Source organism: Microcebus murinus, chromosome 3 (assembly GCF_040939455.1).
Source record: "Microcebus murinus isolate Inina chromosome 3, M.murinus_Inina_mat1.0, whole genome shotgun sequence".
In the NCBI taxonomy this organism is placed as follows: domain Eukaryota; kingdom Metazoa; phylum Chordata; class Mammalia; order Primates; family Cheirogaleidae; genus Microcebus; species Microcebus murinus.
Window position 1 is genome coordinate 37,309,110 of NC_134106.1, and position 16,457 is coordinate 37,325,566.

Sequence of the window (16,457 nt, forward strand, 5' to 3'; positions counted from 1 at the left end):
GCGACTGGCTGTGGGCCCCGGGAATATTGTTTAGTTTTCTCCACCTTAGTTGCTTCATTTGTAAAATGTTCCCTAATTTTATGTACTACTAAGAAATTAAAAAAAAAAAACTCATCATAAATTACAGTATAACAGTAATTTCTTATCTTATTTTCTTATCATGTATCATGGATTATAAGATGCTAATATGTGATTTAAAAAATGCATGTTTTAGAATTGTAGAAATAGGGTAATATTAATACCTATTTCATTGGGCTATGTTGATGTTGAAAATAGTTGTTACATGTTAATACCTGGCACATAGTTTTCAACCAAAAGTTGTTAGCTATGATTAGTATTGTTATTATTACCACTACTACTATTGCTATTTTAAGAATGAATAGTGGATCTTGTATTGGAATATTATTAATTGTAAAATTTATCCCACCCCATCCTCCTTCTGCAGGCCCTGCCCACTTTGTTGTTGAATTTTCAAGCTCTGGCACATGCAAACACAGAATGTGTGGATGTCACCAGGGGACAAAGAGAGAAACATTTACCACTTCTCAACTCTTATTAGAGAGAACCCGCAATGACATGCTAAATGCCTTCATGGCAGGGTCAGAGCCTGCGTCAGCATTCATGCTGGTTCTCACGAGATGAGTGAGGCAGGGCGGGAACTTTAATTGAGCAGCGTGTGCATCCTGCCCTGAAGGATGGGGGACAGGTGTCCGTGTTCAGGGTGGCAAAAACCCGGACCTGGACTGCAGTTCTGGGTCTGTCACTCGCCAACTATGGCACTTTAGGCACGTGCCTCAAGCTCATTTCAGTCTCAGTTTTTTCTCTGTGAGACAGAGATAAATAATTACTGCTTTACAGTGCTGATAGGGAGATAGATAAATTAGGGTTTCATTTGGGTTAAATGTCAACCACACCTGCAAGGGAAAGCCAGTTAGCCATGCTATTTGTTTTCTTAATTTTTATTTATATTGTTATTCAAATTCTTTGGATTTTTTCATGCAGTTCTATATCTTATTGTAGGAAGGAGCAGTGAATAGGGGAGTACCCAGACCTAGTCTCAGGGCCGTCCTTAGTGGGGTGTGGGGCCCAGGACAAATCCTTTTGTGTGCCCTGACCCTTCACACCAAAACCCCATTATCCAGGAGCCAGAGGGGGAAGGAGGGAGCTGTCAGTGCTAGAGATAAAATAATTAAGTATGGATTGTTCCCTAGGGAGAGTGTATATAAAGAAAAGGAAGCTAGAATTTCCTGAGAACTACTGATGCCAGGTACTGTACCTATCTGTAATTCAATGCCTATTCTTATCCCATAAGCTTGCTGTTACAAACATCTATTATATTTGAATAAACTGAGGCCCACTGAGAGGCAGGTAATTTGTCCAAGATCCTACAGTTACGTGCCTCAGCTTCCAAGTTGGATTTCTCCTGCACACTAAGCTGTGCTGTAGGGACAGGCACATCATGTTAGCCATCCAGATTGCCCAGGTGACAGTGCTGAGGATTCTCCCTGAGAACCACTGGTCAGCCAAGGGTTCTTTCTTCCTAGCATTCTTGCATCTAACAAAAGTTGCTTGGGAGCCTAGCATGTGATACCCCAAGGAATCTGATACATGGTGTCTGATTCAGGGAGTTTGCAGAGTGGTGGGAAAGGCCACAGGTGGACCCAGGTTTCATGGGGCCTGGAGCTTGAACAATTTCAAGAGCCCTCTTTATGAAAAAGAGCACAAAATTAGGAACAGGGCCTTGGAGGGAGCACAAGCAAATGAGGGCCCTAAAGGTCAAGTTTTCTTACCATCAATGTAATTCTGCTTTTGGGGAAAACAAGTAGACCAGACGTCACAGTAAAACATATTCAGGGCTGATGGGGGATCAGGGGAGGCTCTTGGAAAAAATGCCACCTAAGCTGAGACCCATAGGGTAGGCTGGGAGTCCTGGCAGAGGGAATAACAGGTGCAGGACCAGGTAAGGCAAAGCAGCTGGCCTGGTTTTCATGAGGTGAGGAGGACAGCATCCTTTTCTCCTCCCTTCACTAGACCAGGGACTGTCCCAAAGTGCAGGGCCTTGAGTGCCCATCTTGGAGGTTAGCAGGACCCTGTCCTAGGCAGGGCTGTCACCTTTTCTCCAAGCTCCCTGGGAAATCTCAGGTCCCAGGGAAGGTGCCCATGCTTGGTCCCCACACTCCAAGAAAGGCAATCTGCATCATTTGTGCCTGGCCTTGCTTTCCTGATTAGCTTATGTTTTCATTTGCAGGAATAAAGCGATCCAGAAAAGCTTCTTTTGTCTGAATTCAACGTGAAGTGCAGCAAGCTTACAGAGAGAAAAGATAGTGGAGAGGAAGAGAGAGAAGCAGGGAAAAGACTAAACAGAAAATCCTTCAGAGAGGGAAGAACTTGAGAGACGGGGATGAAGTCCGTGCCCCTCAGGAAGAAAGTGTTCAGCAGGGTGCCCTGGTGGCTCCAAGTTCCTCAGGGGCAATAATGGTGTTCTGAGTACCTTCTTCCCTCCCGTGTGCAGCATGCTGCCTTGCTCTGGAACTGCGATGTGATCGGACCCCAGCCAGCTCTCCTCTTCAGCTCCCACAGGCGCCAGGCCAGGCAGCGGAGAGGGGATGAGAAGCCCTCGAGCAGCCGCCAGCTGGAGCAGCAACCTTTGCCTGGCAGAGCCATGGGGCCTCCTTGGAGACGGAGATTCCAGGAGAGTCATGGAAAAATGCACTGGTGCCTTACTCATTATGCACGTGGGCAATGTTGGTCCTGGGGGAAGCCTCATCTAGGGCTCTGGGAACCAGGCTCTCCTCTGGGATATGATGCACCTGAGTCCTTTACCTTCTCTGAGTTCTAGTAACCCCATCTGCAAAATGGGAATAATACTTGCCCTACACTTGCGGTTGAGAAAGGAGGAATAAAGGAAGGATGGATATAAAAGCTCCCTAAAAAGTTCAAAGTACAGAATATTATTACATTTGAAGCCTGGGCTGGGTGACTCACTCATCAGCCAATACTGCACGGCAGCTCCTCCACCTGCAGGGAGGACCTCGACCAAAATTCACTTGTGGGATGAGAATGGCTCCTTCGCTCCTACCGTGCCACAGCTCGCAGCAGAGCTGAGGGTGACTTGGCATCTTCATGGGCAGAGAGGGAGAGGAGCTAGAGGACATAGAGAGAGTGTCCTCTCTAGACACCCTTATCCTGGCACACAGCCCTCCTCTCCATCATGCTTCATCATGCTTACCCTGGACCCCACCTGTACCTCTGTCTTTTTTCACCTGTACCACAGAGTCCTTGCAGTCCTTTTTTAACACATAAGATGGGGAAAGGGAGAGGAAAATGGGGAGGGCTTTGAATTTGCACCGAGGGTTAACCCAAACAGATCATCCTAATCTCCAGCAAAGGGGGAAAGGACCTAGTAGGAGACACTGCCTCCTGCTCACCAAAAAGCCAGGCGCTTCTCTTCTTCCTGGGCACCCAGCTGGACCATGCTTCCCCGCCTCCCTTGCCGGTATAGGTGGCCATGTCCTAGCCAATAGGATGCAAGTAACCTGACCCATAAAAACCTCCCAGGCTTGTTCCTTAGTAATCTTTTCTCTTTCTGGATGGTTCCATTGGCAATACCCCCCAGAGTGACTATGGAAACCTGAGAAACAGGGACAGTGTCACCCCTCTGACCTGCTCACCCACACAATACTGTTAGGTGAGCAAGAAGTAAATATCTATTGTGTTTGAGCTTGTATACATTTGGAGATCTATGTGTTAGAGCAGTTATCCTACCTTAATTCACACAGATCAGCACAGCACATGGGGCCTGCCACCTCTAGGAAGCCCACGGTGATCTCTCCTTCTTTTCTAGCACCTTTGCCTCTATCAAATGCTACCTAGATCGCTATTTAATCATTTGGTGGGAATGTTAACTAAAATTTAAACTAGGGGCTCACATTTTTCTTTTCTATTTTATGCCATGCCTAGCAAAGTGCTGGCCCCAAAGAGATGCTTTTAGTCATTGAATTAAATCTTATGTTCACCCCTCTGTGCATTTAGTGGGAAGTTCCTCCACCAAGAGAATCCATTTTCTTTTTCTCTTCCTCTGAGCTTTTACCCCCTTGGCCATTCCCAATTTCTACCTCTCTTTCTTCATAGGGCCTTCCCTTAGTGCTCTAGGCCATAGGGAACTATCCCTCTTTCCATCAAAGTCACAGAACCTTATGGTCACTCCCTGACTATTCATTGGGACAACTTTTGCATTATTGTCTTAGCATTCTGCAGTGTAACTATAAAATAATGATGCATTTAAGAGATGGGCAGGGGAAGAGAGAAACAAAAGAAACTGAAAAGGAGAAGCCAAGGGAGTAGGAAGAAAACTTGGAGAGCTCAGATGTCATGGAAACTAGGGAAGAAGAGCATGTGTAGGGGTGAGGGGAAACAGCATCATCTGCTGCAAAGAGAGTGGTGGAATAAGGTAGCGACCACAAAAAATTAGTCCTAGCAGGGTGAGAGATGAGAGATGTTTCTGTGAGCCCAATGGGGTGGCCTGAGGTGGGAGTGGGTAGTAAGAAAATGAAGACAGTGAAAAGTAATAACACTTAAGTTTGGGGAGGGCTGAGTGGTAGCCGGAGAGAAATGTGAGATGAGAAAGGGCTACAAAAAATTGTTAAGAGGGGTCACACTTACTGAAAGGGAAGAACTGGTAGAGGCTAAGAGGTTGAAGAAGAGAAAAGAGAAGTGAGGGGTGATCAATACGGTGGAGCCCCTGAGAGGCTGGGCTGGGTGATGGGTCCAGGACACAAGTGGAGGCCGGCGCCAAGGGACCTGCTTCCATGATAACCGGTGGGATGGAGGAACGGCATTCATCCCTTCTTCCTTCCTAAGTTGGTTGTTGGCTTTGGGGATGAGCCCCCAGTGGGTGGCTTCTGTGTTTTTCAGGAAAGGAAGCCCAGTTATTAATATCTGTCAGAACGCAGAGAAGCAACCTCCGAGCAGGCACTGATCCACTCCCACCCCCAATACTTCCCACCCTGGGGTGGCATCTCCAGTGGGTTCTATGGCCATTTCTCACAACCCTCACCTCAGCTTCAGGAGCTGACCTGTAGTCTCAAGAAAAATGCAGAGTTGGACTCTGGTCTGCCTGGAGGCTCCTAGAATTCCTTTAGCTTCAAGTTCTAGCTTGTTGAAAACCTGGACCACAACTCCTTTATATCTGTTTTTCCCGAACCCAGCATGGGTTTAACTGCCAAATAGATGGCCTGTTGGTCTAATGTGGTGAGGAGACAGAATTCTTCACTTTGAGGCTAGTTATGAAAAAAAAAGAAAAGAAAAGAAAAGAAAAAGGCAGCTTTTGCATACCGCAAGGGACTGCTCTTGTCCCCTGCCCATGACGGGCAAGTGTGGATAGAGTCAATGGTCCCAGGCCTGTGGTCTTCCCTCTGACTTATCCCCCCAGCTTGCTGAGTTATCCTAGTGGCCCTACACTGTATGCAGGACACTTCCACAGGCTGTTAACAATAGTCCATTAATTAACTGTTCCACACTTCCACACTGTTAACAATAGTCCATTAAGCCTCAGAACAATCCCAGGTGGTATCATTATCCCCACTTAAGAGGAAAGAAGCTTCTAGAAGGTAGGTAACCTAAGTCACAACGCTTGAATTACAGGGCAGCTCTGACCCCAGGGTCGTGCTGTACCAGAAAGCCTCACGACCAGCCCCTCCCTGGGTCTGTCCCCTTCTCCCCCAGGGCTGCCGCGCTTTTCTACGCTGGGGCCTTCGGAGTCCTGCTGGGACTGTGGCTCCCCCTCCTGTCCCCTCTCTGCCGGTTGCCTGCTCATCCCGCTTGGCCTTGAAGCCCCTCCACGGCGAAGAGCTTGGGGACTGCCGCCTGCGCCTGCCCGTGACCCGGCAAACCGGGATGACAGACTCGCGGGACCCTTCATTAGCACGCAGGGCGGTCTCCTTTCCTCTCCGTCCCGCGCCGGCCGGGTTGGGGCAGCGCTAGGGACTGGAGAGCCCAGGACAGAGAAACAAGCCGCAGCCAGACGAGACGTAGAAGGGTCATTTCCCCAGGCTGGCCCAGGGCTGAGGCCGGCGCCGCCCGGAGCTCAGGAGCGTCCGGGCCGGGCGCGCCCGCGCCCACCAGAGGGCGCTGTAGGCCCGCGGAGTCGGGCGCGGGCGGCCCAGCGCTTCGTTACTGCGGGCTGGGGTCCTGCGGACTGGGAGGCCCAACCTTGCCCAAAGCACTCACCTGGGCAAGGAGGGGAGAGACCCACGAGAGCACTATATGTGACACTCTTATTTCAAATGTACATAGAGCACAAAGTTGCATCTAGCGTGTCCAAGACACCGGGGTACCAAAATGAGTCATTCTGGGTCTGCAGACTTAAATACTTTTAGGGAAGTGGCAGATTTAAGACAGGACCAAATAACTCTACTGCCGTATAGTAGGCAGAGGCTTTAAAAAGAAGTTAGGACGAAGTGGTAGTAGAGTTCGGGGAGGCGCTATAGCTTCAGCTAGGGGAATGAGGCCCACGCCATAGGATTTGGGCCTTAAAGGACAGGCAGAGTCGGCATCACATGTATTGTGACAGGACCCTGAATTCAACCGGTTCTGCTTACACATTCTGTTACCTAAATGATTATCAGTGACAGAAGGCAATATTCCCTGCCCTCCAGCCCCTGCTTATTGATCCTGTAGGTAAATCAGAAATAGAAATGGATTAATCAGATGTCCAGAATGTGACAGAGATATACAACCTAGTCTGAACAGTCCATCAGTCACTCTGCTAATTGATAACACATCCACGGGGGAGCCTGTGGAAACAGCTGCTACACTTGGTACAGGTATAAAACCATATGCTGAAAATACATCAATACATCTATTGATACTAGGAGAGAAGATGCAAAAGTATAAACGTTGACAAAGTCTTTTTTAAAGACTTATATCATCAAAACAACTTAAGGAAGAACTCTATCAATCATCACAATCCCCCTGAAAATTATTATAATTATACTATTGTCATAGCTTATATTATTATAAGAATTATATTACACTGTGCTAAGGCTAGTTTAATTTGGAACCAATAAATGAAAACAAACCTAGACCTTGCATTTACATAAATTTTATTTTTGAGGAGTTAAAATGTAATTGAAGTTATTGTCATTAAATGGTGTTGCATTGGTTTCTGAATTACAATGTAGAAAAAGAAGTAAAATTAGAAGGTATAAAACTTGAGCCTAGACAGTATTTTGAGCCTAATTGGTATTTTGGCATTTTTTATTTTTTCTATTTTGGCAAGTCAGTTAACATTTTTAAATCTCAGTTTTCTCAGTTAATAGAGGAATTTAATAACAATAAAGAATACAGACCAGGTGATCTCTCAAATACTGCAGAGTATGGCAAACAAATCTTCTCCGTTCTGTTGTGTCCAAATGCACTTAGTGCTGTCTTGGTTCTAAAGTGGCTTTTAGGACTGCAGGTCCTGTAAGGTTGGGAATATGAGGGGGGCGGGAAGGAGCTTTGGTGGCTGCTACTTCTGATCTAAGGTGGGAGTCTCCGCATCATCTGAAGCAGTGGCCATTGGGGGAGGGAGTGTCAACTGTCCCACTCTTATTGTGATCATTGCTACTGCTAAGTTTCTACAGAGCTTTCTGCCATTTCTTATATGCTACCTTGAATTACCTTTCTGCACTAGTTATTTCAGAATAGTCTATGGCAGTTTTCAGTGCCATTCACCAAATATTCCAGGTTTCTTGCCTGTGTAGCTGGTAGAACTTCCCAGCCCCCTTGGGGTTGGGGCAGGGGGTTCACAAGACTGGTTCTAGCTAACAACCAGTGAGCACAAGTGACCTTTTTTTTTTTTTTTTTTTTTTTTTTTTTTTTTTTTTTGAGACAGAGTCTCACTTGTTGCCCAGTCTAGAGTGAGTGCCATGGCGTCAGCCTAGCTCACAGCAACCTCAAACTCCTGGGCTCAAGCAATCCTCCTGCCTCAGCCTCCCGAGTAGCTGGGACTACAGGCATGCGCCACCATGCCCGGCTAATTTTTTCTATATATATTAGTTGGCCAATTAATTTCTTTCTATTTATAGTAGAGACGAGGTCTCGCTCTTGCTCAGGCTGGTTTCGAACTCCTGACCTTGAGCAATCCACCCGCCTCGGCCTCCCAGAGAGCTAGGATTACAGGCGTGAGCCACTGCGCCCGGCCACAAGTGACCTTTAACACTTCCAGGTGGGCTGTCTGATTGCCTGTGTAAGACCCTCCAGCCATCCTTTTGCTCTCCACCTCTGACCAGCTATGTTGCAGATAGTATCTTTTCAGCTAGCCTGGATCCGGGAGGGAGAATGACGCTGATGCTGAGCAGAGCGCGCAGCCTCGCTGCCATGGACTTGCAGCATGCATGAGAAGAAACCTGTAAGACCTTGCAATTTGGAGATTGCTTATTATAGCAGCATGATCTAGCCAATCCTGCCTAATAAAAGGTCATTGTGTGCTGTCATCTTTGTTTCCCCAGTGCTCCAGAATGACATGACACTTACTACCAACTGCTAAATAAAGGACCAACTGAATTGACCTATCTCTCTCCCCAACTGGAGCAGGAATCATCCTTATATCTATTTGTCCTCCCTAGGACACCTGCCCCAGTATCCTGTACATAGCAGGTGCTTGGTAAAGCCCCTTGGATTGCTACATGTACTTAAAAGTCTCAAGACACAGCCCAACATCTGATCTGGAGAAGAGAAGATATGTGATGCTATTTTCCATATAGAGCCCTAGAGAATGGGGCTCACAGTCAAGGCACTGACGAAGGAGGGGCAGGAGGCCATCTCCTCCTGTGTCTAGCTCTGTGGGGCTATCTCTGATCCTACCATGTCTCGGCAGGTGTAAGGGAAGTTTGGCCTCTGAGTCACTACAGCAGAGTTCAGCACAGATATGGGGCCGAAATAAGCAGATACGGCAGGCCACACAACAGGCAGCAACAGGAGGGTGGGCGTGGGGCAAAGTTCAGGTGGGGGCTAGGATGGGGCAGGCAACAGAGCCCTGGCAGGTTTTGTATCATTGTGCTACTGTGCATTCCACCCCACGGTCCAGGTGGCTGGATGTGTTCAAGGGAGCATGTGTGGAATGTATGATAGACCCTGCCCAAGCAGACCTTTGCAGAAGTCCATTAACATTCTATAAATGGCAACAACCAGCACAACAACAAGGACATGAATATTAACATGGTAGTCTAAGGTTCTGGCTCTTCCTCTCCTGCTTCCTTTAGCTGATCTAAACAGTATCCCAGACAGTTTCATTTTTGACCATACAGAGTATAAATCATCTTCCGACTTGGATTTCTCTCTCTGGATTGTTTTTTTAAATTTTATTTTTCTTAAACCCAGTGGAAAGAATAACACTCTGTTTTGAGGTGAGTCTTCTGGAGAATTACAGAAGAGAAAAATATCTATCTGCCACAAAATGGCTTTTTTAAAGGATCAACTCCAGTTATGCCGCTTCCCTGCTGGAATGTTCAGTGTTTCTTCAAGAAAACGTTCAAACCCATCTGTGGGTCCTATGAGGCCTTAACTATCAGATTCCAACGTACCTCATCTCGTGTTACTACCTACCACGGGCCAGGCACACCTGGTTGCTTACTTGTCCCAGATAGCCACTGTCCTTCTCATCTGTCTGTTGCGTACTCTGTTCCCTTTTCCTCCAATGCTCTTCCTGGTCTTCGTTGCTGCTTAGAACTCCTTTGGGACGCCTACACTGGTTCAAAGGAGCCTGCTAGGGGATGCCTTCCCCAGCTCCCTCGGGCAAAGGGTGGATGCTTCCTCTGTGCCACTCCCATCCCTAGATCTATCGCAACATTGTTCACACTGCCCTGGGCATGATGCTGTTCTATCAGTCCTGTCCCCATAAGCCTGAATTGTGAAGGGAGAGGGGCTCCATCTTGGTCATATTTGTTTAATTCTTTTATCATTTTTCTTTCTCTTTTCTTCTTCTTCTTTGTTTTTTTATTTTAGCGGGGTACAAGTGTTAAGGTTACATATATTGCCCATTGCCCCCTCCCCCTCTTTCTCTTTTCTTCTATTCCCTCTCTCGAAGATTACAAAGCAATTAGGCCATAGCTGGAATCCGAAGGACACTTTACTCAATGTATATGCCAATCACTGTCTTTGCCTGCAGGATTGTCTACAGGGGACAAGAGAAATGTGAGGCAGGCAATAATTATTGATTGGAATTTTACATTCTAAGCCACCCCCCTGCAAGGGTTTGTTTTCCTTTTCACAGGAAATCTGGAGCAGGGGGTTGTTTTAGAGCTGCCTGCCCTCCTCAGGTAAATTTAAAGGTTTTCTCCTAAACAAGTTCACATCTGGTATCTCCATGGTGCCCCTGGAGAATACACATTTCCATTTGGCCAAGTTTGAGGATGGGAAGGTCAGAGGTTTATTTAGAAACAAGGACGTAATAAGGGCAGGAGACTAGCAATGTCTGCATGCAGAGTACAAACATTCTTCCTTTTTATTCAATTTATCCAAATACAGAAGAGGCATTTTGTTTGGCAAAGTCTTTTAGTACCCCTGCCCCAAATGAGTTGTTGTGTGGAAAAGAGACTAGATTAGTCATCTTTGAGAACTGCAGTCTAATTGTTCACATGGGGTCATGTCCTACTAAGAGACAGATGCTGCCTTCCTATAACCTTACCCAGGGCACAAGGAAATGGGGTTGGGAGTTTGTAGGTTATCAGGGGGTTTTTTTGTTTGTTTGTTTTTTGAGACAGAGTCTCACTCTATTGCCCAGGCAAGAGTGCCATGGTGTCAACCTAGCTCACAGCAACCTCCTACTCCTGGGCTCAAGCAATCCTTCTGTCTCGGCCTCCCGAGTAGCTGGGACTACAGGCATGAGACGCCATGCCTGGCTGGTTATCAGTTTTAAGACAGTCATAGAGATGGTAACAGATTATATTTAACATATATGGGGGGGCTTACCTGGGAGAGGGCAGTGAGAATATATGTGCAAAAAGTTCAAGTTCAGTGTGTCCTTAATTCTAAAGTTATTTTCTGTTTAACATACTAAAGAGGAGAGATTTAGGTCAATGTTTTTCAATCCCGTGTACTTCTGTTTGCATATAAGATAGGACCCACCCAAAGCAAGTAGTGAGAAGGTATGAAACACCAATTAGTCAAGGATCCCTAACTTCATGAAATCCTTGACTTTCTAGATTTCCCAACAGGGTAGCACTAGGATGAGGCAAATAAAGCATGCAGCTTGAGTACAAAATTTAAGGGGTGTCAATAAATTCAGTAATAAAAACAACATTTTAGTGCAATATTTAAAATTATTTAAAATTTGGGGCCGGGCGAGGTGGCTCACGCCTGTAATCCTAACACTCTGGGAGGCCGAGGCGGGCGGATTGCTTGAGGTCAGGAGTTCGAAACCACCCTGAGCAAGAGCGAGACCCCGTCTCTACTATAAATAGAAATAAAATTAATTGGCCAACTAATATATGTAGAAAAAAATTAGCGGGGCATGGTGGTGCATGCCTGTAGTCCCAGCTACTTGGGAGGCTGAGGCAGGAGAATTGCTTGAGCCCAGGAGATTGAGGTAGCTGTGAACTAGGCTGACGCCACGGCACTCACTCTAGCCTGGGCAACAAAGCAAGACTCTGTCTCAAAAAAAAAAAAAAAATTGGATATTATGTTCATCCTGGATTTTGACATTTTTATTTTTAAAAAGATCACATTTAGTTACAGAGCAGGGCTCTTGCCTGTAATCCTAGCACTTTGGGAGGATGAGTAGGCAGGAGGATCACTTTAGGCCAGAAGCTCTAGAACAGCCTGGGCAATAGCAAGACTCCATCTCCACAAAACAGAAAAAAATCAGCCGGATATTTGGTTTCCCTGTAGTCCCAGGCACTTGGGAGGCTGAAGCAGGAGGATCTCTTGAGCCCAGTAGTTTGAGGTTGCTGTGATGCCACTGCACTCTAGCCAGGGCAACAGCATGAGACCTTGTCTCAAAAAAACCAAAAATGCATTTAACTCTTGATTAGTGAAGTTATTCATACCCTTTAATTTTTGCTTCTTTGAAAAGTATCTCACTCATCTCACTTCAGTGCTGGCCCTACCTTACAAATGCATTTCAGAAGACGGAGTGCTATTTGCCGTTGCCTTCCATCACATTCCCCGAGAAGGGGGAAAAGGCTTCTGAGACTAGAATGGTGGAAGCAGCAAGGAGAGAAAAATTCTAATGATCAAGGAAATAAAAATCAAACAGCAAGGAGATATCCCTGCCTATACTTTGTCAAACTGACATTATAACATATCAAACCTCCAGCTAATGGGAGTGGCCACGTAAGGCACAACTTACAAACCCTGACTTTTTACATGTGCATTAACTCAATTGCCCCTGGGACTGTATCTTAGCACCCTCCCTGTTCAGCTGCCCTATTCAACAGGGCGGGCCAGGAGAAATGTCCATACTAGTGAGCGCCAGGGTGACTGCAGGCATGGACTTTGTGTGCTCTTCTGGGATGAGAGCATCTGCCACGGTGGCCTTGGGAATTTTCTGACCATTTTTGGGACCTGTGTGCTGCACTTGATAGTCTGTTGTTCCGCGGCAATGCCTCTTTCCTTGCCTTTAAGACTTTTAAGCCTTTAAGCCACAGGCAATGATAACCTTTTTCCATTGAGGAAAAAGTGATCGGGAGGCGGACTTTAAATTTTGGTCTGCACTAGCCAGACCTGCCAGATGAACGCTCAGCTTGCCACCATACCTACAAATTCCCGACTTGACTTGGCATACGGGTGACGGTGGAGGTTTGCTTTCCATTTGCACAACTCCCCAGGTTCCAGGTTGCGGAGACGACCCCTTCCAGCGCAACCCTCACGGGTGTCCCAGCTGGGCCGCGGCCCCGCCCTCCCAGGTTCCCAGTCCCCAGGCGCGGGGCAGTCCCTCTCCGGCAGCCTTCCCAGTCCCGGCTCCCGCGGAGGAAATTCTTCCCCAGCAGCCCAGGGCTCACCTCACGTGACCAGCCGCCGCCGCGGCTTCCAGCAAGAGTTTAAAGGTTACGGAGGAAATTAGCATGGGCACAGCCACTCGCCCACGAAGGGCGCGCCCCATTTTCCGCGCAGCCCGAACGGCGGCTGTCAGCGCGCTGATGAGAGCCGATGTCCCCCAAAGGGGCACAGACTAGGTCCAGCTTAAATAGGAAGAGTCGCTTTGTAAAAAATAAACAGACACACAAACCCAGCCGGAGTTCTACCAAGCCTTCACTTGTCAACAAGTTCTCGCAGCCTGAGAAGTCCACGACAGATCCCAAAGGGGAGAATGTCCCCAAAGAAAGGGAAGAGCGAATAATCATGTTTAAAAACTCACACCGAGCGTGGCTCCTCTCTCCCTCTTCCCCCTCCCCCACCGCCGCGGAGCAGAGCGTCCCGGACAGAATGACAGGCCAATCCTCTGCAGGCTGCTCTTTCGGGCCACTGCCCGAGTGGGGCTGGGCTGGGGGAGGGTCCCGCGTGCCCCCGCCACACCCCTACCCTGGGCTTTAAAAGACAATGTTGGCCGCAGAGTCCCCGAGAGATGCGCAGCCCGCTGGCCTCCCGGTGGAAACCGCAGAGGACGTGTCCACAGCCCGCCGCACTCGCGCCCCCGCCCGACACCGCCACTCCCCGGGGTCCGGCGAGGGGTCCCTGCCCAGCTTGCCGCCTGCCGCCGCGACTCGGGCAGCCTTCCCCGATCTCTGCAGTTCTCTCCTCCGCTCACTTTTTCCGTATTGCTCCCCCAACCGGCAAAACTTTCTATTTCCCTAAACCCTGGCGCGCGCGCGCGCGCGCGTGCACACACACACTCACACACACACACACACACACACACACACACATACACACACACACTGACGTCTTTTGCGCATTTCCTGCATTAGAGGGAGGGCGATCGCTCGCACACCGACGGAGGGCGAGGAGACCGCGGGGGAGAGCGGGCTGGCGGGCGGCGGGCGAGCAGCAGCCGAGAGCTGGGACGCGGGGAGCGCGGCGCGCGGGCGCCGGCGTCCAGGAGGTGGGGCCGCGCCGAGTCGTCGTCCCGGCCCCGCCGCCGCGCTGCGCACCGCCCGGTGCCGGCCTGCCCGGAGCCCGAGCCGCGGCCACCCCGACTCCCGAGCCCGCGCGGATGTGAGATTCCGGGCTCCTGGCGCCTCCGGATCGCCGGCTCCGGCGCGGCGCTGCTTCGCCCAGGAGGCGGCGGCCGGGGCAGGCTGTGTGGCTTGTGGATTTTTAAATATTTGGCTCCGAGGAGGACCATTTCCTCTCGACATGCATCCCTCCGGATAGACTGAACATCCTTCGGTCCACCCCCCGCCCCGCGCGGTCAGAGGCAGGCGCTGGGTGTGCGAAGAGGATCCGGGTTGAAATCTGCGCCCCCGGTTCTCGTCCCCGCCCCGTCCCACTGCCCCCTCCCGCTCCCGGAATCGAAATTTCCCGGGATTATGTTTCGGAAAGGTAGGTAAGCGCCGGGCGCGGCGCCCGCTTCCCCGCAGCCCGGAGCCGGAGAGCCAGCGAGGCGGAGAGGCAGCCCCCGCGGTGGCAGCGGAGCCGACAGCTCTTCTCCTCATCTGGAGGTGCCGCGGGTGGCAGGGGGGGAGAGACTTGCTCTAAACACGGACGTCCCCCAGCTCTCCCCCCCTCCCTGTTTTCCGTTAGGAACCCAGCGAGGAAATACATGCACCGGCTGACAATCGCCCGCTCCAGGGCGCAACGCCACAAGGTGTAGGGAGTGTGTGGGGTGGGGCGAAAGGGGACCCAGGAGTCCCCGTGGCTTGGAGCCGTCGGTTCTTCATTCCTGCCCTCGGGGCGGACAGAGTGACCCCGGCCCCCAGTCCCCGCCCCGACCATGGTAGTGTTCAATGGCCTTCTTAAGATCAAAATCTGCGAGGCCGTGAGCTTGAAGCCCACAGCCTGGTCGCTGCGCCATGCGGTGGGACCCCGGCCACAGACTTTCCTTCTCGACCCCTACATTGCTCTCAACGTGGACGACTCGCGGATCGGCCAAACGGCCACCAAGCAGAAGACCAATAGCCCGGCCTGGCACGACGAGTTCGTCACCGATGTGTGCAATGGGCGCAAGATCGAGCTGGCTGTCTTTCACGATGCCCCCATCGGCTACGACGACTTCGTGGCCAACTGCACCATCCAGTTCGAGGAGCTGCTGCAGAACGGGAGCCGCCACTTCGAGGACTGGGTGAGTTCGGCGCCTCCTGGTCTTTCCGGGAACCGGGTTGTGGGGTCTCTGGGAAAGACTCGCCGGCCTTGGTCTTGGGGCTCGGGGACTTAGTGACGGCTGGGGTGTGTGTGTGCATGTAAGTCTCAGTTTCCTGGGGGAGGCACGCTTCACTTCGTAGTTGGGGAGAAACAGGCACTGGGGAGAGGAAGATGAGACTTAGAGGGTATGGCCCTGTGCCCCCTCGTGCCCTCCGTGCCCTCCCGTCGGCGGGTGCTGCAGGGGCTGGCAAGCGAGGAGAGCCCAGCCGCCGGTGCTGAAGGTTGGCCGAGGACCTGGCGTCTTCCGCAGGCGCGCGGCGGCTGGCTGTGTGTGATTGTGTGTGGGTGGGTCCCTCCGTCCTTGGAGAGGCACGTGGAGCCTTAGACTGAAGGCTTCTTGCACGTCCTGGCTTTGTCCTGTGTAGCCCAGTGAGGAGTCACTTTATTTTTCCCTCCTGGAGGAAGCTTGCTTGTTTCCATTCTACTCCATGGTGGTTAGCTCATCTTCTGACATCCAGGAAGAAAAAATGTGTTCTCTAGGGTCCCAGAAACATCAGTTGAGCTTGTTTTGCCTCATTCATTGCCCATCCATCCAAAATGAATCTGGTATTTTAAAAAAACGGTTTTGCTTGTGGGTAACTGGAAGTCAGTGCTTTGAATCTGAAAGTTATGTTGTTTCTCTGTTTTGATTGTCAAGATACTGTGCAATGAAATACTATTTTTACGTCTGAGATTGAGTTAATTGTTAAGTGATTACATTGCAAAAATATTAGGGAGTTGGAAACAGGCCTTGTTGAAATGTGCTATAAACCAAATGCATTCAACCTTGGCACTTGGACAGAGAGAAGCAAGCTTGTGTTTTAGCTGTTCTTGGAGGGAAAGTGTTAAATCAGGAAATGGATTTCTGTATTTTCAGGTTTGTTACATGTTTCCACCAAGAGCAAGTGTTGCTCTGGATGTCTATATTTTCAGGTTCTTTGGTATAAACAGAAAGAGAGATAGCTAGATAATAGCTGAGTCTCATGAAGAGATGTAGATCGCTATCTTTTGAAAAATGGATAACTTCATGAGTGTTCTAGAGGTCAGGGGTTGTGTATGAATCATCTTGGCATATCACCCCACATGTTTTTTCAAGGACACGAAGATTTAGGGAAAAATAGGAAAAAAGTCTGTTCTTTTTATGCTCAAGGCTGTGATGTAGTCTGCCTGAAACCATGGTTACGGGGCTCACAGGG

The 16,457-nt window shown here is 49.4% G+C and overlaps 1 protein-coding gene across 3 annotated transcripts in view; it reads left to right on the forward strand.

The window, feature by feature from the left end:
* The first annotated feature begins 13,877 nt into the window (after nt 1-13,877).
* The window catches only part of PRKCE (protein kinase C epsilon), a 478,538-nt gene continuing 475,958 nt past the window's right edge, over nt 13,878-16,457 (forward strand). Inside the window, exons 1-2 of one of the 3 annotated variants that reach the window (XM_012755903.2) lie at nt 13,879-14,463; nt 14,665-15,202. In XM_012755903.2, coding sequence (XP_012611357.1) covers nt 14,855-15,202 — 348 coding nt within the window. In that variant the 5' untranslated portion in view covers nt 13,879-14,463; nt 14,665-14,854. Of the gene's footprint in view, nt 15,203-16,457 lie in introns of all 3 variants that reach the window. The other 2 variants (XM_012755911.2, XM_012755894.2) reach the window with 2 other exon arrangements.